Here is a 24,737-nt window from a genome sequence, read left to right on the forward strand (position 1 = left end):
CGACCCGACCCCCATGGACCCCCCTTAATGGATGGTATCTAGTTAGCAGGGGAAAGCCAAATGTGTCATTGCTGCAGGATTGCGTGTGTGCGTGTATGTGTGTATTATGGTCTGTTTAGTTTACTGCCGAGCAAAAATTAAGACAATATCACAGCACACATTTCTTTGTTGTTATTACTGCAAGATTGCGTGGGTGGCTGTATGTGTGTATTATGGTCTGTTTAGTTTACTGCCGAGCAAAATTTCACAATATCACAGCACACATTTCTTTGTTGGCATGGTATAAGTCTATGTTTCCCAGATGTAAGGTTTACTCCTTTTTTATTGCAGATTGCATTGCACTTTGTAATTCTTTTATGAAAAGGAACAATAGAATGTAGTTAACTCTGACATCTTTATCAGCCATCCTGGTATTTCTGACACAACTACATACATTAAATCCACAGTGAAAGATCAACCGGATTATGAAAGCTATAAACAGAAAATGTAATCCTTTGTTTGCATCTGTGCTCTACTGGAATGTTCATCCTGAAGATGTTGTACTGGTGCAGCATGCATAGCTTAGTCAACCCAGTGCTGAATCCATGTTCAATATTTCATATTTAATATGCTGTTTATTACAGTGCTCTGGTTTGAATTAATCTACAATGGACTCTGGTCCCACAGATGCATCCAAACCTTTTATCGTCATTTAACCCTTCAACACAACACTTGGTATTTATAAATTGTACTAAGTACAGTGATATAGATTTTCGGACTGCTCCATAATGTATGTCCTGTTTCCTGTTTGTTCCTCAGCTCGCTAAGAACATCGGGAACAGTAGTTTCAATGAGATCATGGAGGGGAACCTGACATCCCCCTCCCCCAAGCCCACCCCCTCCAGCGACATGTGAGTGGACTCACTTTAGGGATCAAAATATTGAATCAGAGTGTACCTGCAAGGCACAATGAGAACTTACAGTATGGGTGACAACAACGCAACATGATATACATTTTCTACTCATTGGTGCCCTTCCAGGACAGCAAGGAAGGAGTTCATCAACTCTAAGTACGTGGACCACCGCTTCGCCCGGAAGACGTGTTCGTCGGCCCTGGCCAAGATGGTGGACCTGTGTGAGGCGGTGCAGTCCAGGGACCTACTGGCTCTGGTCCAGGTCTACGCCGAGGGGGTGGAGCTTATGGAGCCCCTCCCAGAGGCGGGACCGGTGAGTCCGACCACCACGCCCCCTTTCTAAATGACAGGCTGTTTGGTTCTGATTATGGACTGACTTCCTAGGGATAGGTGTGCTGACAACATATAGCACCATGCCCTTCCCTTCAAGATCAAACTAGATACACTACGCTGTATCATTGATGCTTCACACATGCACACACACCTCTAGAAAATTGGCACTATTCTATATCACTGATGCTAAACACGTACACACACCTGGAGAAAATTAGCACTATGCCATATCACTGATTCTACACACATACACATTCAGTGTTTGAGACAGATGGCATTAAGAGAATGCATGAATTCCTGCCGCCGTCTCCTCTCCAGAGCTCACTTCCCAGTGTATTCAGCATCCTTCATGTATAAATATTTGACCACATTACAGAAAACTGCCGCACGTCTTAACCCATTCACTCAAGCAGCCATTTTGTTCACTGTTGCTTGATCAAACGCTAGGAGAGAGAGATAGGGATAAAGGACAAGAGATGAGAGCGGGGGACATAGAGGGAGATGAAGAGGGTAAGAGATGGAGAGAGATGTGGAAGGGCGAGGGAGAGAGCGCGGAGGACTGTGGTGCCTGATGGTGACTCTCCCTCCGCTGCCCGTTACCGCCCCCTGCAGGAGTCCGGGGAGACGGCGCTGCACTTCTCGGTGCGCACAGCAGACCACACCTCCCTGCACCTGGTCGACTTCCTGGTCCAGAACAGGTACGGTGGTGACATCGTCCGACATCACCGTGCACCCCAGAACCTTCTGATATCATCCAATAGGCTATAGAACCTTTACGACCAAAAGATACACAATAGAACCTTATGACACCATCAGATATGCTATACAACCTTATGACATCATCAGATATGCTATACAAGCTTATGACATCATCAGATATGCTATACAACCTTTACGACAATCAGATACACTATCAACCCTTATGACATCATCATATAGGCTATAGAACCTTATGGCATCATCAGATACGGTATAAAACCTTTACGACCATCAGATACCCTAAAGAACCTTTACGACCCTCAGATACGCTATATAACCTTATGATATCCTCAGATATGAGAGATTAGAACTCTCAGCTGATGGCTGGCTATAAACCTTATGACATCGTCAGATACGCTATAGAACCTTCTGACATCATTGGATACCCTATAAACCTTATGACAGCATCAGATACGCTATAGAATCTTATGACACATTAAGGCACGCTATAGAACTTTATGACATTATCAGATACGCTATCGAACCTTACAACCTGCAGAAACGCTTTTTTAAACCTGAACTAACTAAAACAATAATTATAATCTTTGGAAATCATATTTCAAACCCCCTATTGTGATGTTGTTACATCGTATCTATTTATTCAAATAATGCTGTTTAATAAAATGATCATTCACAATGTAATGAATGAAGATTATCCATCCAAACCCACACAAAGTCCATAAACCGAGTGCACATGCAGTTTCTAAGAGAGTAGTGCATCTGAACCACAGATAGTCATTCTAAACCAGTGAGAGAGAGACAGATAGAGAGACATTGTGGAGCAGAGAGCGAGGCTCTGATCCCTGGGGGGTGCAGGGATCTGGGTCACGCTCCTCCAGTAGTCTCTCTTCATTATTCCTCCTATTGTTGACTGTCCTCACGTGTCTTGGTACCAGAGAACGCCAGCGGTTAGCCGGGAGTTAGCTGCTCTCTCAGCGCGCAGCTTCCAGCTCTGTATAGTATGCATGTATTACATGTTACATAATATATAGCAGTACTAAACTGAATATATATTGAAAATATGTATGAAAGTATGTGTCCCCTAATGTTGTCCAAGGACGGTTAGCATACTGCTACCGCTATATGCTCTCACATGCTGAGCATAGCTGAGCATACTTTTAACTTTTCAATCACATTTATTTTAAATATAACAGATGTTAACTTTGTGTGTGTGTGTGTGTGTGTGTGTGTGTGTGTGTGTGTGTGTGTGTGTGTGTGTGTGTGTGTGTGTGTGTGTGTGTGTGTGTGTGTGTGTGTGTGTGTGTGTGTGTGTGTGTGTATGTGTGTGTGTGTGTGTGTGTGTAGCGGTAACCTAGACAAGCAGACCGAGTTCGGGAACACAGCGCTGCACTACTGCTGCATGTACCAGAAACATGAATGTCTCAAACTGCTGCTGAGAGGGAAACCCACTACAGACATCAGTAAGTTAAACACACACACACACACACACACACAAACACGCACAAACATACTGCAAAAGGGAAACCCACTACAAACATCAGTGAGTTATACACACACACACACACAGCTTCACACAGATATAGTACATACACACGCAGATACATACCCACTACTTCTGACGGGCGAGAATACCACATACATCTATACACACACACACACACACACACACACACACACACACACACACACACACACACACACACACACACACACACACACACACACACACACACACACACACACACACACACACACACACACACACACACACACACACACACACACATAGATATAAACACACCTGCATACTAGACTCCTACGATCACTCACCCTTTTCTTCACACCTTTTTTTTCCAGCCAATCAGAACGGGGAAACGGCCCTGGATGTTGCTAGGCGACTGCGGAACGCTCCGTGCGAGGAGGCGGTGAGTAGCGGGGCTGAGCACGCTCATTGCGTGCACCCGGACACACGTTTTTTACGTAGGTACACATGTCACTGTCAGAGACACACACATCGGCAGATGTTTCCAGTAGAGAGGGGTTGTTGTGTTGGGTCTGAGGGCACCACTAGAGGGCAGTGAGGGGACTCCTGCTCCCTGACTACAGGGAGACACAACCTTGGCTTTTGGTCACTTCTGTTAGAGTTATGTGTTACATTAGAGAAGTGGTTTGATTCATTTGTTTGTGTGTGTGTGTGTGTGTGTGTGTGTGTGTGTTTGTTTGTGGGTGTGTGTGTGTGTGTTCATGGGCATTTCTGTGTGTGTGTGTGTGTGTGTGTGTGTGTGTGTGTGTGTGTGTGTGTGTGTGTGTGTGTGTGTGTGGTTGTCTGTGTGCACGGGTATGTGTGTCTTTGTGTGTGTTTGTGCATGTGTGTGTGTTTGTGTGTGTACGTGTGTTTGTATATTTGTGTGTGTGCGTGTGTGTGTATGTGTATGTCTGTGTGTGTCTATGTGTGTGCGTGCAGCTGGTGCAGGCTGCCGAGGGGAAGTTCAACCCCCACATCCATGTGGAGTATGAGTGGAGCCTCCGTTTGGAGGAGATGGACGAGAGCGATGATGACCTGGAGGACAAGGTGAGACCGCAGCATCAGCACCATCTCCATGGGGCCTGGATGCACCATGTCAGTCATGGATTCAGAACCTCTGGCGTCAAGTATCTTAAAGGACAATTCTCATCGGAAATGAAGGACTTAATATGACGATAATAATTGTCAACCATAATTGAAACGATTGCCATAACCCCATTAAGACGTGATTTATTAGCCTGCATATAACCCGACCTCTGTCATCTCGCCCCATCTTCCTCCTCCCCTCCTTTGCCCCACCTCCTCCTCTCCTCCATCCTCCATCCTCCACCTCCACCACCAACACCTCCACCCCTTGCCCCCTCCAGCCCAGCCCCATCAAGAAGGACCGCTCCCCGCGGCCCCAGAGCTTCTGCCACTCCTCCAGCCTCTCCCCCCATGACAAGCTGTCCCTGCCGGGCTTCCTCAGCCACCGCGACAAGCAGCAGCGGCTGTCCTACAGCGCCTTCTCCAACCAGGTGTACAGCACCTCCACCGACCTCAGCTCCTCCTGCTCCCCCGTGGACGGACCCCCGCTGCCCCCCAGGAACCAGGGCAAAGGTCAGACCTTACACACACACACACACACACACACACACACACACACACACACACACACACACACACACACACACACACACACACACACACACACACACACACACAGTGATGCTAGCTCCAGCACCAAGTCTGAGGCCAGCCTTTAGGAGCTTAGCTGTTAGCCTGGGTGCTAAATGGCTGTCTCGGTCTAATCTAGGAGCTAACTTATTAGCATTGGAACTAGATGCTGTCAACGGCTAGGCTAAGTTAAAGTACATACAAACACTGTGCTTGGTGGTAGGGGTGAGCCACTGTAACCTGGCTCACTCATGTTCTCTGAATTATGCACGCATTCTCAAACGTAGAATGTGACTGGTCTATAGGGGGAGTAGGGTCTGGGGCCCGTGCCATTAGCAGTGTTAACAGAGACCCCTAGTGGGGTGGGGAGGGCCCCAGACGGAGATGAGATCCCCTGTCAGACGATTAGACACCGGGTCCACCTCAACACTTTTATAATTAAAAACAATAAGGCCATGAGTAGGAGTCATCCTAGCAGGAGGTCCTAAAGCCACAATAAAGGGCTCCTATTTGACCACCGGGATTCATGATGGATAGATCCGCATACCAGCCTACGCAGTGGACTGTACCAACTGGTGGTTGATCTATTCAATATATATATCTTTGCTATGGTTTTTTAACAGAATGTTGCAAATAAAGACAGTTGGAGTAATGCTGAAATAATTTATGGTTTAGTTTAATATATATTTAGATATTCTGTACATTGTTAATCGATCTTCACAATTGATATTCAACACGCTAGCTGTATATTCTATAGCATATGCCAAATCGTGTCTAATATATATTTATAACAATAGATAGTATTCCAGTATGAAAGCTAAGATGTGCTCTAATGTGTTCCAGTATGTTAGCTAGTTAAGCCCTGATGTATTCCTGTATGCTAGCTAGATGTCACCTAATTTGTTCCAGTATGCAAGCTGGTTAAGCCCAAATGTATTCCAGCATGCTCGCTAGATATGCTCAGATATATTCCAGTATGCTAGCTAGTCGGCCTAATATATTCCAGTATGCTAGCATGATGTCTTCTAATGTATTCCATTATGCTAGCTAGTTAAGCCTGAATGTGTTCAGCATGCTAGCTAGTTGCGTCTAATTTATTCCAGTATGCTAGCTTGATGTCGCCTAATGTATTCCACTATTGCTAGCTAGATGTCGTCTAATGCATTCCAACACACTAACTGCTGACAATAGCGGGATTAGCGGCATGCTATCTCTCTTCCAGCCCTGGCTCAGAGAACCTCGGCCATCTCTCCCCTGGGTTTTTACTGCTGACTAAATCTCATCTTGTGCTTCTGGTGTGGGAGTCGCTGTTTTAAATAGTGACATAGATTCCCTCCCACACTCCTGCTCATCTCGCTCTTTTCTTTTCCCTCCTCTCCTTCTCTCTTCCTTTCTCTTATTCAGCTCCACACTTGGCTTTCCTTGGCTCTCACTCGCACTACGCCACTCTGGCTGGCTCTCGACCGTACATCAGTGAATATCCTGCTTTTACTTTCTGCCCTCCTCCCCTCCTCCTCTTCTTAAAGCCTCATAGCGGTTACCTTCCTCCTCTGGTTTCTTTCTCTGCTGCTCAGAGAGGGGATCGATGTTTCTCCTCTTAAACAAGTTAAACGTTTTGTCAAAGACCCCAGCTTGTGTCAGCGGAGATGGAACTTCCAGGTTCAGAAAGTACAAATCCAGTCCTGGATTTTAAATCAACCATATGAGCCTCAGCCTGGGGATTGAGACAGAACACATTGATGAGTTTAACTGTGCTCAGTGCTTAAGGGTTTGAACAAATATATGGCAAGGATTAACTTCCTAAACCTGGAGCTCTGGCCGCGGCTGATTGGTCTCTTCTTGTAAAACATGAGTTGTGCCCACGATCTCTGAGCAGTACAGTTCTATCATGGCTGAGTTCTCTATAAGCTTCTCTTACTATACTTCACTGTAGACCAGAACTAACACCCTTCAGGATAAAACCCAGGCTAAACCAGGCCCATCCCCACCTGCCAAAAACACGCAGTAGCCCACACTCCTTCTCCAGGGTTGTGTGTGTTTCTGTCACACACACACACACACATTCCTGGCTGGTGTGGATGGCCTGGGGAGTGTTGTTTCTACTCCTGTCTCTGTTGTCCAAACACGGCGTCCATGTCCTCCCGCCCCGTCTGTTGTTCCTGCTCCTCAGAGGGCCACTACTGTCACTACCACTATCACATCACCCTGGATCACAGTCACTATCACCATCAGATCACTATCACCGCCACTATCACTGACACTATGACTACCACTATACACTACCACTATCACATCACTATCACTGACACTATGACTATCACTATACACTACCACTATCACATCACTATCACTGACACTATGACTATCACTATACACTACCACTATCACATCACGATCACTGACACTATGACTACCACTATACACTACCACTATCACATCACGATCACTGACACTATGACTACCACTAACACTGGACACTATACACTACCACTATCACATCACGATCACTGACACTATGACTATCACTATACACTACCACTATCACATCACGATCACTGACACTATGACTATCACTATACACTACCACTATCACATCACTATCACTGACACTATGACTATCACTATACACTACCACTATCACATCACTATCACTGACACTATGACTATCACTATACACTACCACTATCACATCACTATCACTGACACTATGACTATCACTATACACTACCACTATCACATCACGATCACTGACACTATGACTATCACTAACACTGGACACTATACACTACCACTATCACCGTCACTATCACTGACACTATGACTATCACTAACACTGGACACTATACACTACCACTATCACATCACTATCACTGACACTATGACCATCACCAACACTACACACTATACACTATCACTCACGAGCACTATCAATATCACCAACACTGACACTTACTCTATCACTCACTAACAATATCTCTATCCCTAACGCTTTCACTGCAGTAACACTATCACTATCCATTATCCGCCTCCAAGATCTACGTCTCCATTCAATCGTTGTTCGGTAACCATGGTAACGGCGAAGACTGACAGCTGTCAATCTGCCCCCCTATCATCAACATTGTCATCATCTGGTTTGCTTTTGTGTGTGTGTGTGTGTGTGCGTGCGTGTGTGTGTGCGCGCGCGTGTGTGTGTGTGTGTGTCTGTGTGTGTGTGTGTGTGTGTGTTTCTGTTTGTGTGTATCTGTGTGTCCATGCCTGTGTCTGTCTTCAACTGTGTGTATGTCTATGTGTGAATCTGTATCTTGTGTGTGTGTGTTTGTGTGTATATGTGTGTGTGTGTTTGTGTGTGTGTCTGTATTTGTGTATTTGTGTGTATGTATGTATGTGGGTTTGCGTGTGTGTGTGTGTGCGTGTGTATGTATGTGTGTGTTTGCATGTGTGTGTGCATGTGTATGTGTGTGTGTGTGTGTGTGTGTGTGTGGTGCGTGCGTGTTGCTCCTGCAGCTCTCACCTCATCCGGCCCCCCCTCCACCACCCCCTTCGCCCCCGGGGCCAGCGCCACCCTGTCTAAGAAGAGGCCTCCGCCCCCTCCCCCTGGACACAAGCGCACCCTGTCCGACCCACCCAGCTCCCTGTCCCACGGCTCCCTCAGCAGGGGGGCCCTCTCCGGGGGTGAGGCGTCCACACACCCCCCTTCACACCGCCTTCCCGTGGGGAAGAAACAACAACAGCAGCAACCTGTGGTCTAAATCAAAACAGAAAAGCATATTTTAGAAAACTCAGCCAGAGTTTGTGACGGATTTCCTAGGAGGCCATATATTTTTTATTTTTTTCATGCATTCATGTCAAATAAGCATTTGTTTTTTGGGGTGTTCTGTTGTATCATGGCAACAGATAACTAATTAGTCATTTGTTGCCCACGTCAAAATCACAGGAAGTGACTCTACCCCTCCGCCGATGAACAAGATGTCGCCGATCTCTAACAAGTTTGAAGGAATTCCACAGCCGCAAAGGTAGCGGCAATAAACTGGATATTTCGAAATCGGCGTGTTTGCATAGTCTGTCGAACTGCTGTCGAACTCATCAAACATGGCAATTTCGAAAGGGTCCAATAAAGTTACTTTGATTTCTGGGCTTCTTGTTTGTTGACCTCAAAGGTTTCCTACCTTATCCTAGTCACTGCTTGAGCGATCATATAAATGTGCATAATCCCTCACATTCTCAGCAAGTCTTGCTTCCAACTGCTTCATTGATATATTTCAACCATCTATAGGAGACCCAAAAACGTCAAACCAAAGGTCACTACAATGACCTTCAATCCAAATAAATGCCAATCAATTTAACTTGCTATGGTGGTATTGTAACATAGATGATCTGAAATGCCATTGCAGTAGCATGTTTGTGACCAGAGATGGTGCTGTTCCTTAAGTTTATTTCCATAGCTCAGGTTTCTCTGTGCAGCAGAACAGTCTTAACTCCCAGCTTAATTCATTAATGATTTTCACTTAATGTGGTCTTGATGACCCTCCACCTGAAGACAAAGCAGTTGCGTCTTCCTCCCATTGGTTACCAGTTCACGTATTGATCATTATGTTGATGTTCCTCCAGCTCCACTGCAGCTAACACCAAGTCTACTCTTGGACCAAGAGTTCTCCCTAAACTACCTCAGAAAGGTAACCAGATCCTTGTCTCACTCTCCAGCACTGTGGTCAAGTAGCTCACACTGGCATGTTTAGTTTAAGCTGTCAACAAAGCGCACGTTGACAATGAAGCCGCAATGATATGTTGCAGGACATGTTTCCAGATGAAGCCGCTCAAAGTAAGGCCCCCTTTGTGTTTGTCTTTCCGCCAGTGGCACTGAGGAAGATAGACACCATCCATCCATCGATGGACAAGCCCAGCCTGCCCCCAGAGGTCTTCTGCCACCTGAAGTCCCCGTCAGGACCTGACACCCCCCAGAGGACCGTTCCCCTAGAGCGGCCTCATCCCGGGGACCTGCCCCCCAAGCCCCAGCCCTCTGACCTTCCCCCCAAACCTGGTGAACTGCCCCCCAAGCCGCAGCTGTCTGACCTGCCTCCCAAGCCACAGCTCTCTGACCTGCCCCGGAAGCCCCAGCTGAAGGATCTGCCCCCCAAACCTCTAACAGCTGAGCCTGCGACACGAGCCCCACCCGGGGATCCCTCTCCAAAGCCCCAACCTTCATCTCAGCCTCACTTCCAACCTCCGTCTCAGTCTCCATCTCAGCCTCCTCCTCAGCCTCCATCTCAACCTCCGTCTCAGTCTCCATCTCAGCCTCCTCCTCAGCCTCCATCTCAACCTCAACCTCCGTCTCAGCCTCAGTCTCAACCTTCATCTCAGCCTCTATCTCAGCCTCCAGCTCAACCTCCGTCTCAGCCTCATACTCCGTCTCAACCTCCTTTCCAACCCCAACATCAACCCCCCTCTCAGCCTCAAATCCAACCCCAGATTCAGCCTCCATCTCAACCACAGCCTTCCCCACAACCTTCCCCACAACCTTCCCCCCAACCTTCCCCACAACCCTCTCCACAATCCCAACTCCAACCCCTTGACCCTCCGTCACCCAATCAGCATGCCGATGGGGTCAGCCTGTCTTCCCAGCAGTCCAGTGAGGAGACCAATGGGAGCCCAGCAGGAGGCGCCGAGACGCCCGTGCCTCTGCCTAGAAAGATCAACACGGTAAGCTCACACGCCTTCCTCTGTCAATCATCCTCACATAAAGTAGGATTGAAAACGGACAAATGTGGGTTGTGTTGCTTTGGCAATCAGACCATTTACTAGTTCTATCGCTTTAGTTTTATTTGTATTAACATTTTTACATCCCCTCATCACACAATCAACGTGTTTTGTCTTCAGGGAGCCAAAGGTTAATCCAAGGCCCAGTCACATAAGCCCCTTCCTTTGACCAGGGCCTGAGGCAGAAGAACTGGAGTCTCCGGGCACTGCACTAGGCTAGTGATGGGTCAAATGCTCAAAGAGTTGCTAAATGTAAAATTTCAACTAGTGCTGTTCGTGATGGGTCAAAGACTCCCAGTAAGGCGAGTGAGAGTCAAATGCTCCTAGTGCTGCTAGATACAGTCAAACGTTCCTCGGGCTGCTAGGGATGGCTTTATTTGTGTCGCACGTGTGCCTTTGCAATACAGATGGAGAAGTTGCTCTTTCTAAAGTGTCTGCCGGTGTGTTTCCAGGGGAAGAGTAAAGGGCGCCGGGTGAAGACCATCTACGACTGCCAGGCGGATAACGACGACGAGTTGACCTTTGTGGAGGGAGAGGTCATCATCGTCACTGGAGAGGAGGACCAGGAGTGGTGGGTGAGTACATGCCTGTAACCATGACGGCAGCCGGTAGAGTCTCCGAGGAACCCCATCCTGAAAGGCCCTCGGTTAAGTCACAGTTCGGAAAAAGGTGTCCTTAAATGTGCTGCTGTCTTATCTCTAGTCTGATGAGTCTGGTGAAATGGCTGTTGCCGTCTACTTTCTATAGTTTACCTTAGTATACCTTATGGCATAACCTAGTCTGCAGTGTTCATACCACAGGATCACAGATAGACATATTACTATGCAGACAGGTCAAGTAGAACAACGACAATACGGTTCTAAGTAGCTGCACGTCCAACACGTATGTTCTGGCTTCCCCCAGATCACCTGCATGTATGAAGCGCAGAGTGGCGTGTACTTACTCTCCCCCTCCTCCTGCAGATCGGGCACATCGAGGGCTTCCCGGACAGGAAGGGCGTGTTCCCGATGTCCTTCGTCCACATCCTGAGTGACTGACCGCCATCCCCCCCCTCTCTGTGAGCCCCGAGCGAGGGGCACAGAGAGGGGCCCCCCTGGGGTGCGGTGACTAGCTAGCACCTCCTCCCTCCCCAGCGGTGACGGGGGCTGTATAAAGAATGCATGTGTTTTCTTTTTCTCGACCAGTATTATATCTCTATAGCATGGCCCCCACCAGGCCACTCTCAAACCCTTAGCACTTACCTGAAGTCGACGTTTATGCTGTTACCGTGTATATATGTATGTAAATATATATATATTTGTGTGTGTGAGTGTACATACATGTTTGAATGTACAAAACGTGTACACGTTAACATGGCCCTCGGCCTGTACGGGCAGAGGAGCACTAGTTTTATTCATATTAAGTTCTACCGACCTATTGAGTCAACCACTCTCCCTGAACGGGAACAGAGCAGGGACTGGGCCGCGAGGTAGGTCACGTGACCCCGCGCGTCTCTCCCGCGTTCAGATTAAATGTACTCCCTTGTCCAGCTTGCTTTGTGTGTACATGTTTTACAGTGAGTGAAGGTACCTGCTGCTACCGTCTATACACCAAGGCTTGTGGTACCAGTGATTTCAACCCATATGAAGTTAACTCGGCTCACGTCTACAGGCGCTCCTTCTCTAACCACTAGTGCAAGGAGGAGTCCTGCAGTGATCATGTGGGACACCTCAGCAATATCCAGTTAGCAGCCTTCAAACAGCTCGTGTAGTTCTAGTCTTCACAATGGGTGACCATCATGAGCACCAGCGTGTTCTCATGAGTTTGTATCGTGTCCTACCATCCCCCCCCCCCCCCCCCCCCCCCCCAGTATTGATAGCTGGTCCACCGCCACTAGATGATTAGTAGACCTGGTATGACATGGCCCCATGCAGTTCTAATGTACACAACCATTTCAAATCATTAAAGTGCTGTACCCAAGTGCATCTGGTCCATTCTTTCAAAACAGTCCAGCTGGTTTACGTCTAGCACAAAATCAGTGGTTTTATTGAGTGGAGGTTGACAATGGACATGTTCGCTTGGAAACTCCAAACAGGTTTAAACAACTGGGTATTGCAAATCAATATTTACAAGCAGATCCTTATACCCAAAGTGACTTGTCATTTTTCAGAAGGTGGAAGACATTAAGGATGTTCATTGAACCAACTGAAAGATCACTTGGTCAACCAATTCCATATACAAAGATACACCATGTACTATAGTACGAGTTAAAGTACCAGAACGCCTAGGTACAAGCCATATCATACAACTAGCAAAAAAATATGGGTTTAGGTCTCTTTTAACGCCAATTGTAAGGACATGCATTGAATATTTACCACAAGGTCAATCAGCATTTTTTTTTTTATTCAACTTTCCCATCACAAATTAAATGCCATCAAGTGCCTAGTCTTGGGAACAAAAACATTAAAACCAATGTTTTAAGAGAACATAAATTAACATTTGTGTTGCAACACAAAACTCTTATAATAAAAATTATATATACATCAACTGAAGCCATCATACCAGAGTACTGGTAAAAAAACAAAACTTATTTAGACAATTGGCTCTTCTGGGTCGATTTCAATGAGCTGGCTTTTTCAATGGACTTGATGACTCCGACGGCAACAGTTTGCTTCAGGTCTCTGGCGGCAAAGCGTCCTGTTGGGTGAAAAAATATAAAGAGTTAAAATATAAATAGCTGAAATGGCTCAAAACAAATGAAAAGATGTTTCATAGTAAATCTATTCCTACGAAAACAATTTATTCTTAAGGGGGAACATGGAAAAAGGATAACAGATGCCCTTGAAAGCTAGATTGTCCTTTCCCCCCCCCCCCCCCCCCCCAAGTCACCAACTAGTAGGCTTCCTTAGCAAACATTGCCAAAAGACCTGATTGAGTTAACGAGGCAAGCTCAACTAATAGGAGCCCGCTAGTTGAGGACTCACCCAGAGAGGGGTAGCTGAAGAAGCTCTCCACGCTGAGGGGCTTCTTGGGGACCAGTTTGATGATGGCCGCGTCCCCGGACACCAGGATCTGGGGCAGGTCCTGCGTCTTCTGCCCACTGCGGCGGTCCAGCTTCTCCTTCAGCTCCTGGAAGCGGCAGGTGACGTGTGCGGTGTGGCAGTCGAGCACCGGGGAGTAGCCTGCCTTTATCTTGCCCGGGTGGTTCAGCACGATCACCTGGAGAAGGAGAACAGCAGGTTACAACCCCTTGTCAAGACAACAGTAGTGGCGGGGTAATGTCATCTAAAGCGTGATGCGTTGGTCTAACATACAAGTTTATTACTCCCAATGTAGCTAGCCCCAAATTACCACATAAAGCTGATCCCTAGTGTTGAGACCTCCCTCTATAAGACCGTGAACGTCTCATATGGCTCGCTCATCTCTACCCTGCAAACGATGGAATTACGTCTCCCAGTCAAACGAAGTACCCGCCCTGTGTGAGACGGACCTGGGCGATGAAGCTGTCCACCTCAGTGGGGGGGTCCTGCTGGGCATTGCCCGCCACGTCTCCTCGTCGCAGGTTCTTCACGGCGACGTTCTTGATGTTGAAGCCCACGTTGTGTCCGGGCAGCGCCGTCTGGAGGCCCTGGTGGTGCATCTCGATGGACTTCACCTCCGCAGTCAGCTTGGCCGGGGAGAACAGCAGCATCATGCCGGGCTTCAGGATCCCCGTCTCCACCTTGCCCACAGGGACGGTGCCGACGCCTGTGAGGGGAAACCAAGTTGGATGACCGGTGCTAGAGTCACCAAGGAAACTGCCACTTTATTTTTAGCAATTAATTGAAAGATTTGAGTCCCAGCATCATTTGAAAATATATTTAAACAAAACCAAATTAAGCTGACCAAACATGCCTGTAGCCATCAGAAACCTCCGCTGGAATTCAGTTGCTCTAGCAAGAAAAGGTTAAATATAATTGATGGGGGATGTCGTGGGATCAAGTATACAGACCGCCGATTTTGTAGACATCCTGCAGGGGGAGACGGAGCGGCTTGTTGATGGTGCGGATGGGAGGCTGGATGGAGTCCAGCACTTCCAGGAGGGTTCTGCCGCTGGAATGACCTTCCCTACGCTTCACCTTCCAGCCCTGGAACCATGACATCTGGGCCCACAACATTAACAGTCAGACACAAAAACCTCATTGATCTGCTACAGTAGAAAGTCACATTACGACCGTACCTTCTGCGTGGGTGTGATCATGTTCTCGCCCGTCCAGCCGGAGATGGGCACGAAGGGCACAGTGGAGGCCTCATAACCAATCTTCTTCAGGAAGGTGGTGACCCCGCGAACCACCTCATCGTACCGCTTCTGGCAGTATGGCGGCTCAGTCAGATCCATCTTGTTCACGCACACGATCATCTGCTTCACGCCGAGGGTGTAGGCCAACAGAGCATGCTCACGGGTCTGGCCGCTGCGAGAGACGCCAGCCTCAAACTCTCCTCTGGCTGCAGAGACCATGAGGATCGCCACATCAGCCTGGGGAAGACAAGGTGAACAAATTAGCACATGTTGAATGAAACATTTAAACCAGCACTATGCAAGTTAGCCATTAGCAGCCTCTAGTGACTTGAGTTGTAGCGAGTCCTAGGTATAATATTTTCAAATGTTGGGGCCAGGGCAAAAGTGGATCAGAATGTAACATTTACACAGAATACTCTAGAATGGTTGACTCTAGAAAATTTCAAAGTAAAGACACTTTTAAAGAAGTGAATATCTGCAGTTGAAAGGTTAATGGTTCAGATCTAAACAAACTATACGATTTCAATCGAGATCGGAGACCACCCTCCTCCAACCCACCTGCGATGTGCCGGTGATCATGTTCTTGATGAAGTCCCGGTGGCCCGGGGCGTCGATGATGGTGATGCTGTACTTCTTGGTGTTGAACTTAAGCAGAGAGATGTCGATGGTGATACCACGTTCACGCTCGGCCTTCAGCTTGTCCAGCACCCAGGCGTACTTGAAGGAGCTCTTGCCCATCTGGTTGCAACGAGGTAAAGGTTTTATAAGATACAGTTTAAAGAAAATAATAAAATTGCACGATAGTACAGTAGGAGACTCACCTGAGCAGCGGCTTTCTCGAACTTCTCGATCTTCCTCGGGTCGATGCCCCCGCATTTGTAGACCAGGTGGCCGGTCGTGGTGGACTTGCCGCTGTCCACATGGCCGATAATGACGACGTTAATGTGGGTCTTCTCCTTAGCCATGTTGAAGGGTTTCTTCGTAGAGTTGCAGTAGACTTCAATTTGGATTCGAGAACCAATTTTTGTGCTTGGACTACCTTGCTGGTGATCTTCCGTCTACGGTTTTTATACGAGAAAGTAGGCCTACCTCACAATTAACGCCAATCAGAATCAGGTGCAGTACCGGTACTTGTCTTTTTTTTTTTTTTTTTCATAAACGCTTAGGTAGCCTACTATTGAAACTGAATCGAATCGATCATTACTTAAGACTATATAGCAACAATTTGTACGGAACTATTTAAAATGTAAAGCATATACAAGTAGGCCTACTGCTAATCCGTTTTTTGTAGTAACTGTTTATTTATTATAGATATTTTCTGTTCATGTGAACTGTTTCTGGGGTAATAATAAAATAGGTTTATTTATAGGCCTAATTGAAGCCGATGCTTTTCGAAATACAAGGTTCCTTTTAATGAAATATATCAGTCGATATCTTCCAAGATTCCAAGTGTTGTGGTAGGCCAACAACAGTCAGGTGAATATAGCGAAACCATTTACCGGTTATAAAGGAAAGGGAGTTGTGTTTTTAAAACGTTTTAAATTAAGTATCCGAACACAACAAAGTGGGAGGAGTCGGGGTCCCCGGTGTGGAGCGGACCGGTGACGCCGACCATCTAACCCGGAAATATTCCATCCCACGATCCGAACGTACGGTAGGCGGGACTTCGCTCCTTCACTAACCAATCAAGTTTCGAATGCACAGTGGGCGCTGGCTCCCTCCGCGAACAACCAATCAGCGGCTCGGTTGACAGCGGCGATTGGTACGTTCGGAACTTGGGATCGAGCGAACTACACCAAATAAGCAAATCGCTTTTTCTTGAGCCATCGAGTCGAGTGCTCTCCTTGTCTGCGAGCATCAAGGTAAGAAAAACACATCATTTTGATATTCTCGATGTGATAAAAACCGCCACGACTAAACTTTAAATCAGTTGTCATTCATCCGCGTTCATTGTAGAAGAGTGTGTGTATGTGTGTTTTTTCTGGAGTCTCAATGCGCTACCACAAAACGTGTCCGTCGAAATCAAAGCGTGTGACTACAAGTTTGATCGTTGCTATTGTAGATTTAAGGACTTCATTATGTCTCACTAGTCGATCAGTGTGAAGAGTAATATCTACCTTTCATCGCTGATATATTAGAAATGACTCAAAGCGGGGGTCTCCTATATCTCTGAAAAGACGCATCTTTCTGCGCCTGTGACCCATTTGCCTTGAACGAGTGATTCTGGATCGAAGCTCTACCGAATAACGTCCATCCAGCTGAACAAAGTTATTTTTTTACTGTGCCATGTGCCGACTGACACTATGACCACTCGCTCGCCGGAAGCCATCGTGTAGGACAGGATTATATTACTAAGTGGACCATTACGGTTCAGAACAGCTCATCCCAGCGTCCCTGTCTGGAGTAGGAGAGGAGCTAGGTTAGTCCTGTGCTGGTCCCGTGTGACCTGACCGCCTCTGGAGGAGAGCCTCGAGGCATTTGAGGTCGGTGTCCGGGTTAATGTTGAATAATTCATGTTTCTAATTTATTTACTAATGATGATTATGATTATTTAATATTTGAACTGCTATCTATAAACATAATCTTCCTGCTAGTCCCCTCTTATGTGTTCCTTCTCAAGGTTTCTGCCCTCTGGGTTCCTTTTAAGACCTTTAGACCGCTCAGGGTGTTGTTCTGTCAAGTGGTGGCATTCTGAGACTGACTGTGATGAAGGGCTATATAGCCTACCAATACAACTGACGCGTCCTAATCTACATAAGCCTCTATTCCTTACGGAACTCAATTGTATTGGAACAAACCCCTTCTGAACAGCTTATCTTTTCTCCAAAAAGAGGAAGGCGAGAGTTGCTCAAAGTGTTACTGGCCTGGTGCACTCTTTGCTACATATGGTTGACAAGGAAATCCATCCGCTCAGACTCAGTTTATGTTGAACCCAGATAACCCAGATTGTCATTTTTTGGTTACCATCAGCCGTACCCCTGCTATGCTTGTATTAAAAATGGGGAAGTTATCACTTCTCTGTAGCTTGTAACGCGCAATGTTATTGCAACCCGCGATATGGTGAAATCAGATTGCATGACGTTATGGAAATGAACCATTGGGTCTCTTGCTGTAGCAGTATTACAACTGGGCCTGGCTGTTATCTGACCCGGTATGGCTTTTAAAGAGGGATGTGTTACGGCACTCTGCAGATGAAATGGCATTCACCTCTGCAGTGTCACCCAAATGGCTGGCACAGCACTAATAACTGGCTGTCGGCCATGTTGTCTCTGAGGAACAAATGGTGGAAATTAAAGAATAGTGAACTTTGACCCCTCCGTCGGCCTTGGCATGCAGATGCGGGCCAAGGTCGGATGTCTTTATAAAAAATGCTGTCATGGCTTGGAAAACCATGATGTCACTTCCACTTTCAGGGTACTTATTTAAACGCTTTTAAACGCTCTGAGGGTTCACTGGTGGGGGATCTGAAACCAGAAAGTTTAGCATGTCTCTAGAATACCAGGGTTGGGGTGTGTGGTCTTCAAGCGGCTCTGCCTCTTGTTATGTTTGTGAGGGTATGAGCATTGATACATGATAATAAACCTTTTATACTTTATGTTTTCATAAGTTGTACCGCTTGTTGGTGACGTGCGTCATTTAGCTGTAGATGCGTGTGTGTGTCTGTGTGTGGCTGGCTGGCTGGTTTCGTTTCCAACCCCGTGTTTAGTTTCCAACCCATTTAGCGATTGTGTGTATTATGGTTAGGCCTTTTGAGTTGGCAATTCTATTAAAAAGATTTGGTTACTTAGAAATGGTTACTTTCGTATGGTTTCACTCTTATGTTTCACTCTCAGCAACACTGTAGGCATATTGTCTTGACTGGACAGTTTTATGGTTCTATGGATGCTTAGAAGGATCGAAGTCTACCTGTTGATGATGAACTCATCACCTGATTGGGTAACATGCCCGTCTCTTTGTCAAATGTCTATTTTTACCGCACCTAGATTTTATTGTTGCCTAAGGGCAGTGGCATTCACTCAGACGTGGGGCTGACCTGTGTTTGAGCTAGAGCTATAACTACTAGGTTGTTTTCTTAACTGACACAACTGTGGGTGAATGTATGAGGAAATGGGTTAATATAGGGTGGATGGGTTAATGATATAAAGGTGAATGTTAGTATACCTGTGAATATAAGGGTACTATAGTATAGGGTGATTGAATAAATATAGGGTAAATTGTTAATGTATAGTATGGATGGGTTAATATATCGGGTGGACGATTGGTTAATATAGGTTATTGACTATATCTATAGATAAATATATGTTTATCTCTATCTCTAGCTACAGTATATCTTGGGTAGACCACAGCAGACATAGACCTGACGTGAACCTTGCCATATATCTGTTATCTATTCTGTTGCATAAAGATCTTCAAGGCCCGATTTACACTAGACATCCCAACTCATTTGGCTTGATGCCATTTTGTAGTGTTGTTCCTTTGTGCAGAAGTACACTATGTGAAGGCTGCTAAACTGCACAACAGCACATAGCCAATAGCGCCAGTTATGTATTTGAGGACCTTGATCGAAGAAATATTGTAAACCTATACCTTTTATAACCGCTAATCTTTTGAGGATGTTAAGAGCCTTAAATAATACGAAGCTCCTTTTCATACAGTACACAGTCTGCAGTCCTACTTGTAGAACATGCACTGTGATGGAACTATACAAGGAGTAAGATTATATAAATAAATACAAATAAATAATGTTGCCCTATATTGAGGGGATGGTAACATTTTAACATTTACTACTTATTTGGCTGGTGGACAAAGAAAGTAACAATTATACCGCTGTTTATCCATCTCAATTCCTCTGTCCTAGAACCCAAAGACTCCACAGTTGTGGGTTGCTTGGTCCCCACGACCAGTCTGGACTGGTGTTGACTGAATTCCTCCTCCGTTTCGGACCATTGCGTTTGGGAAATAACGAGGTCGGAGAGACCATCGAGGTCTGACGAGATCCGTCGTAAGATTGTGTAGTACAAACAAGAGACGTTTATGGATGGAGTTTTTTTTTTATTATTCCCCTTGCCGAGAGATGTCTTGCCATAGCTGATTCCTCTCTTTATTTTCCTACGGCGTGTTGCTGCGTGTTTACAGGCATCTCTCGAGGCACGCTGGAACACGGCCGGCCCAGGTTAGATACCCGAGTTCACACTCGATTAACACCGCTGTTTGAACTGAATGCTAGGGCTGTGTATCAATGTCTGGCTGTAGTGCTTTAAAACCTAGCCAACCCTACAGCCAACTTCCCTTCTGCGATCCAGCGCTAAAGGCTCAAAGATGCGTCCGTAAAACTGCACTGCGTGATAATCTGCAGCTGTCCACGAACCGAGAAAGGATTTCTGCCTGGCAACCACAGTTTGATATACATATGATCCAATGAATATTGCCCCTGACAGCAACATGACCTAAATGCAACATTTCCCTAAACTATATCGCAACCCAAATGCTGACACACTGGGAACATAGCAGTTGGATAGAAGAGGAGCACATGTTTCAATCCATGTGCAAAACAGGGAACCGCAATCGAGGCTGTAGGATCCTCATCCAGATTCACAGTAGAGGCCTATTTGCATATCCGCCTGCAGACAGAGCTCCAGTGGGAAGCCTATAGCTGGGATATATGGCTCATGGAAAAATAATTACCATAGTTATAAATAACCACTCTGTCACAGATAAGAACTCACATTGTCACACTCAGTGAGGCCAGATCTATGGACGTCTGTTTAATAAACTGCAGGGATGGAGGTAACGCAGGTACCTGGCCAGGTGCGCACCAGCTCAGGCCACGCCCACTCCAGGTGTTCTGCTCTCTTTGTCTTTTCCCTGGTTGGACTTGAGGTCCAATAACATTGACCAGGGAGCCATTTAGTAGGAGGCTTACAATTACTTTTTAGATAAACCTCATCAAGATGCCGGCAGGGGTTAGGCGGTACAGAGATGGGTCATTAAGGAGCAGGTAGGGGTTAGAAAGTAAGGAGACAGGTCATTAAGGAGCAGGTAGGGGTTAGGCGGTACAGAGATGGGTCATTAAGGAGCAGGTAGAGGTTAGACAGTACAGAGACGGGTCATTAAGGAGCAGGTAGGGGTTAGAAAGTAAGGAGACAGGTCATTAAGGAGCAGGTAGGGGTTAGGCGGTACAGAGATGGGTCATTAAGGAGCAGGTAGGGGTTAGAAAGTAAGGAGACAGGTCATTAAGGAGCAGGTAGGGTTAAGACAGTACAGAGACAGGTCATTAAGGAGCAGGTAGAGGTTAGACAGTACAGAGACGGGTCATTAAGGAGCAGGTAGGGGTTAGACAGTACAGAGACGGGTCATTAAGGAGCAGGAAGGGGTTAGACAGTACAGAGACAGGTCATTAAGGGGCAGGAAGGGGTTAGACAGTACAGAGACGGGTCATTAAGGAGCAGGTAGGGGTTAGACAGTACAGAGACGGGTCATTAAGGAGCAGGTAGGGGTTAGACAGTACAGAGACGGGTCATTAAGGAGCAGGAAGGGGTTAGACAGTACAGAGACGGGTCATTAAGGAGCAGGTAGAGGTTAGACAGTACAGAGACAGGTCATTAAGGAGCAGGAAGGGGTTAGACAGTACAGAGACAGGTCATTAAGGAGCAGGTAGGGGTTAGACAGTACAGAGACGGGTCATTAAGGAGCAGGAAGGGGTTAGACAGTACAGAGACGGGTCATTAAGGAGCAGGAAGGGGTTAGACAGTACAGAGACGGGTCATTAAGGAGCAGGAAGGGGTTAGAGTGCACCTTGCTTCATAAGATGCCTACAGGCAGACTGGGGACAATGGGGTTCAAACCCAGAGCTGTTCACCTGTGAGCAAACATCTCCTCCCCCTAACTCCCACAACAGTGGTGTTGGTCTACTATTATTGGATGCGTTTCCAAGTGTCGTACCCTCCTCGTCCGGGGGTTGCTCACTTGCCAATGAGCAGTCGAGGGAAGGCATGTGACCCCAGATGGAGACCCGGTGGGGTGTTCATGAGCTAGCTAGGCTGGTAGCATGGTGCTAGCATGCTGACCCCGTAACCATTCTGCACCCCGCTGCCCCACCCGGGCTCTGATATCCGTTTACACACTTTTATTACCACAAGGAAATGCAGTGTTTCGCCCAGTACTGTGTGTAATAGGGCCCCGCCTTGGCTACCATTGTATATTAAAAAAATAAATAATAATAATGTTTTTTTTGTAATAAATATTTTTTAATTATTATGCATTAACAAAGTCGAAAACTCTCGTAGGAAAAGAAAACATACTTCCATCAGGTGTAAAAAATAAAGATCAATAATGAATCAGTACTACTGTTACAAGAATGGTCGTGCCATAACGAGGCTTTTTGAATGGAATTGAAACGGAGACACACCCCCCCCCCCCCCCCCGCTCCTTGACCACCTTGACTAAGACATTTACTGGGGGAAACACTGAAATGTATCATTTAACATGCGTGTCATCTGTCATAACAATATTCTGATATCTGTCGTAGACATCTGTTGTAGATGAGCCGTTGGGCTGATCTTGTCAGACACTAGCAAGAGAGACGGTGGGGGCGAGAGAGGGTGAGAAAAGGGAGAGGGGGGCACAAGAATGGTATTTATCTGTGGAGGCGATGGGACACGGGGGTGACGTGGTTGGCCAGGGGTTGTGTTACCAGTGTTGAGTCTTTCAAATGGGAAACTCAAGTTTAAGTAAGTATTAAATATTAAATGATCAAATGTTTACCAGTGATATCGTGATATCGCTACTGTTGACGTTCTTGGCGTGTACTATTCAACTGTCATTCTTTAACTGGCACAAGAAGAATCAAACTGTCCTGGTAAAAAAATGTAGGCTGTGTGTTTCAAACGGCCCCTGGCATAGTAGCGTTGCATAAAAGCAGTACCATAGGAGAGGGAGGGCTATAGCAGGGAGGATAAAAGCTTGGCCTAGAGGCACTGAGCAGAGGACTGAAGTAGCACTGCCTCTATAGGGGATACTCTCTGGCTCATCCCACCTCAGTCCACTAGTCCTCCTCGTTAACACAGGAGGGGGCCTAGCTCTCCCTGTCTCTGTGGGGGTGAAATATGAGTTACCATGGTAGCACTAAATCATTAACGTCATCAACATTGACTTATTGGATCTATTATTTTAATGCATGGTAAATATGTTTGTCTTTTACCCTTTTCAGATTAGGTTGGGCTTACTTTATGTAAATGCATGTTTTGTGTGCACATCGTGTACACATGCACAGATACACTCATGACGTTTTCCCCACTGAGTAGAGAAAGTCAATCCTCCGGTTGTCACAGTAACCAATGGGGTAATGGATAGGTCTATCCATTTATTTCAAGACTCTAGAGTTACTGCTACAGTCAGATATCTGAACACGTTGCGTCTACAATGCGTCTAAAAATCTGTAATGATATTAATGCTTTAATGTCTCCTGCACGATTCCTCTAAGGGATCGTGGAGAGCGTTCATTATTCAGCACACTCTGAGAGAGGGGGGGTGTGTGTGTGTGTGTGTGTGTGTGTGTGTGTGTGTGTGTGTGTGTGTGTGTGTGTGTGTGTGTGTGTGTGTGTGTGTGTGTGTGTGTGTGTGTGTGTGTGTGTGTGTGTGTGTGTGTGTGTGTGTGTGTGTGTGTGTGTGTGTGTGTGTGTGTGTGTTTGATAACTAGTAGATTGCTAATGGCTAAAAATCATGAGGCAATCTATTTATAAAGGACCTTTTAGGAGACCCTCTTTAAAATATTTATATCATCAGCAACGCATCATTAAGAATATAGCGTTATGATTTTATTCCAGCAACTGCGTTTGCAAATCAGGTGAACTCAAATGGGGCCCCGACCAAGAGGCTGGGAACCTCTGAGGGGGGTCCCTGGGGCACACCAGGGGTACAGCCTCCCTCCATGTTTAGGGAGAGCGCCTGCCCTCCGACAGGCCATGTATTGATCCTACTGATGGCCTGCCCTGCTGTCGAAATGAGGTCCAGGGAATGCCTGCACGGGAGGGCCTACAAAACCGACCTATAGGAGCAGAGCTCAGATTTACAGTTAACATTTATTTACTATATCTGATACTATATATATATTTTATTAAATGGTATGGTTGCATGATAATGTGTTGATACCTCAAATTAATCCACTTGTTTCCCCATGTAAGCGGAAACTGTAAGCCTTGTTAGCTTACACGCTGATGTAACTCGATTGAACCACTTTAGTTCATGGTTGAACTTTTTTTAAATTACATAGCACACAGTTGAATTGCTCAATGAATCACGCAAGGGTCTCCTGCACTAACGTGTGTGTGTGTGTGTGTGTGTGTGTGTGTGTGTGTGTGTGTGTGTGTGTGTGTGTGTGTGTGTGTGTGTGTGTGTGTGTGTGTGTGTGTGTGTGTGTGTGTGTGTGTGTGTGTGTGTGCTTCAGTAATTCATAGTAATCTCATTCTGGCCTCCCCTCACTCTCCACTGACTGTCCTCGTTCGCCCTCTGTACCTCTCTCCCCTATAATTGCTAACGGCAGTGCTTATAACGGTAACTAACCCTTATGCCGTAGGAGCTGCTCTTATGCTTGTTAAGA

The 24,737-nt window shown here is 46.4% G+C and overlaps 3 protein-coding genes across 7 annotated transcripts in view; 2 read left to right on the top strand and 1 right to left on the bottom strand.

Moving 5' to 3' along the window:
- The window catches only part of asap1b (ArfGAP with SH3 domain, ankyrin repeat and PH domain 1b), a 59,311-nt gene extending 46,468 nt beyond the window's left edge, over positions 1-12,843 (top strand). For 2 of the 5 annotated variants that reach the window (XM_060044991.1, XM_060044989.1), the window contains 13 exons: positions 799-890; positions 1,020-1,206; positions 1,839-1,924; positions 3,291-3,406; positions 3,804-3,871; positions 4,411-4,518; positions 4,839-5,070; positions 8,632-8,799; positions 9,062-9,140; positions 9,736-9,800; positions 9,980-10,824; positions 11,334-11,456; positions 11,844-12,843. In XM_060044991.1, the coding sequence (XP_059900974.1) occupies positions 799-890; positions 1,020-1,206; positions 1,839-1,924; positions 3,291-3,406; positions 3,804-3,871; positions 4,411-4,518; positions 4,839-5,070; positions 8,632-8,799; positions 9,062-9,140; positions 9,736-9,800; positions 9,980-10,824; positions 11,334-11,456; positions 11,844-11,918 (2,244 nt within the window). In that variant the 3' untranslated portion in view covers positions 11,919-12,843. Of the gene's footprint in view, positions 1-798; positions 891-1,019; positions 1,207-1,838; positions 1,925-3,290; positions 3,407-3,803; positions 3,872-4,410; positions 4,519-4,838; positions 5,071-6,531; positions 6,601-8,631; positions 8,800-9,061; positions 9,141-9,735; positions 9,801-9,979; positions 10,825-11,333; positions 11,457-11,843 lie in introns of all 5 variants that reach the window. The other 3 variants (XM_060044993.1, XM_060044990.1, XM_060044992.1) reach the window with 3 other exon arrangements.
- Positions 12,844-13,242: 399 nt separating this feature from the next.
- On the bottom strand, positions 13,243-16,210 carry eef1a1l3 (eukaryotic translation elongation factor 1 alpha 1, like 3). The gene is made up of 7 exons (XM_060044995.1): positions 15,961-16,210; positions 15,698-15,877; positions 15,080-15,376; positions 14,852-15,002; positions 14,351-14,607; positions 13,845-14,079; positions 13,243-13,557 (listed from the first exon to the last, which is right to left on the bottom strand). Exons 1-7 carry the CDS (start codon positions 16,102-16,104, stop codon positions 13,448-13,450), a joined length of 1,374 nt encoding a protein of 457 aa, XP_059900978.1. The 5' UTR covers positions 16,105-16,210; the 3' UTR covers positions 13,243-13,447.
- Positions 16,211-16,847: 637 nt separating this feature from the next.
- The window catches only part of LOC132452919 (CYFIP-related Rac1 interactor B-like), a 30,967-nt gene continuing 23,077 nt past the window's right edge, over positions 16,848-24,737 (top strand). Inside the window, exon 1 of the mRNA XM_060045754.1 lies at positions 16,848-17,001. The gene's annotated coding sequence lies outside the window, so the exon portion shown is untranslated. The remainder of the gene's footprint in view (positions 17,002-24,737) is intronic.

This window comes from Gadus macrocephalus, chromosome 23 (genome assembly GCF_031168955.1).
Source record: "Gadus macrocephalus chromosome 23, ASM3116895v1".
Lineage (NCBI taxonomy): Eukaryota > Metazoa > Chordata > Actinopteri > Gadiformes > Gadidae > Gadus > Gadus macrocephalus.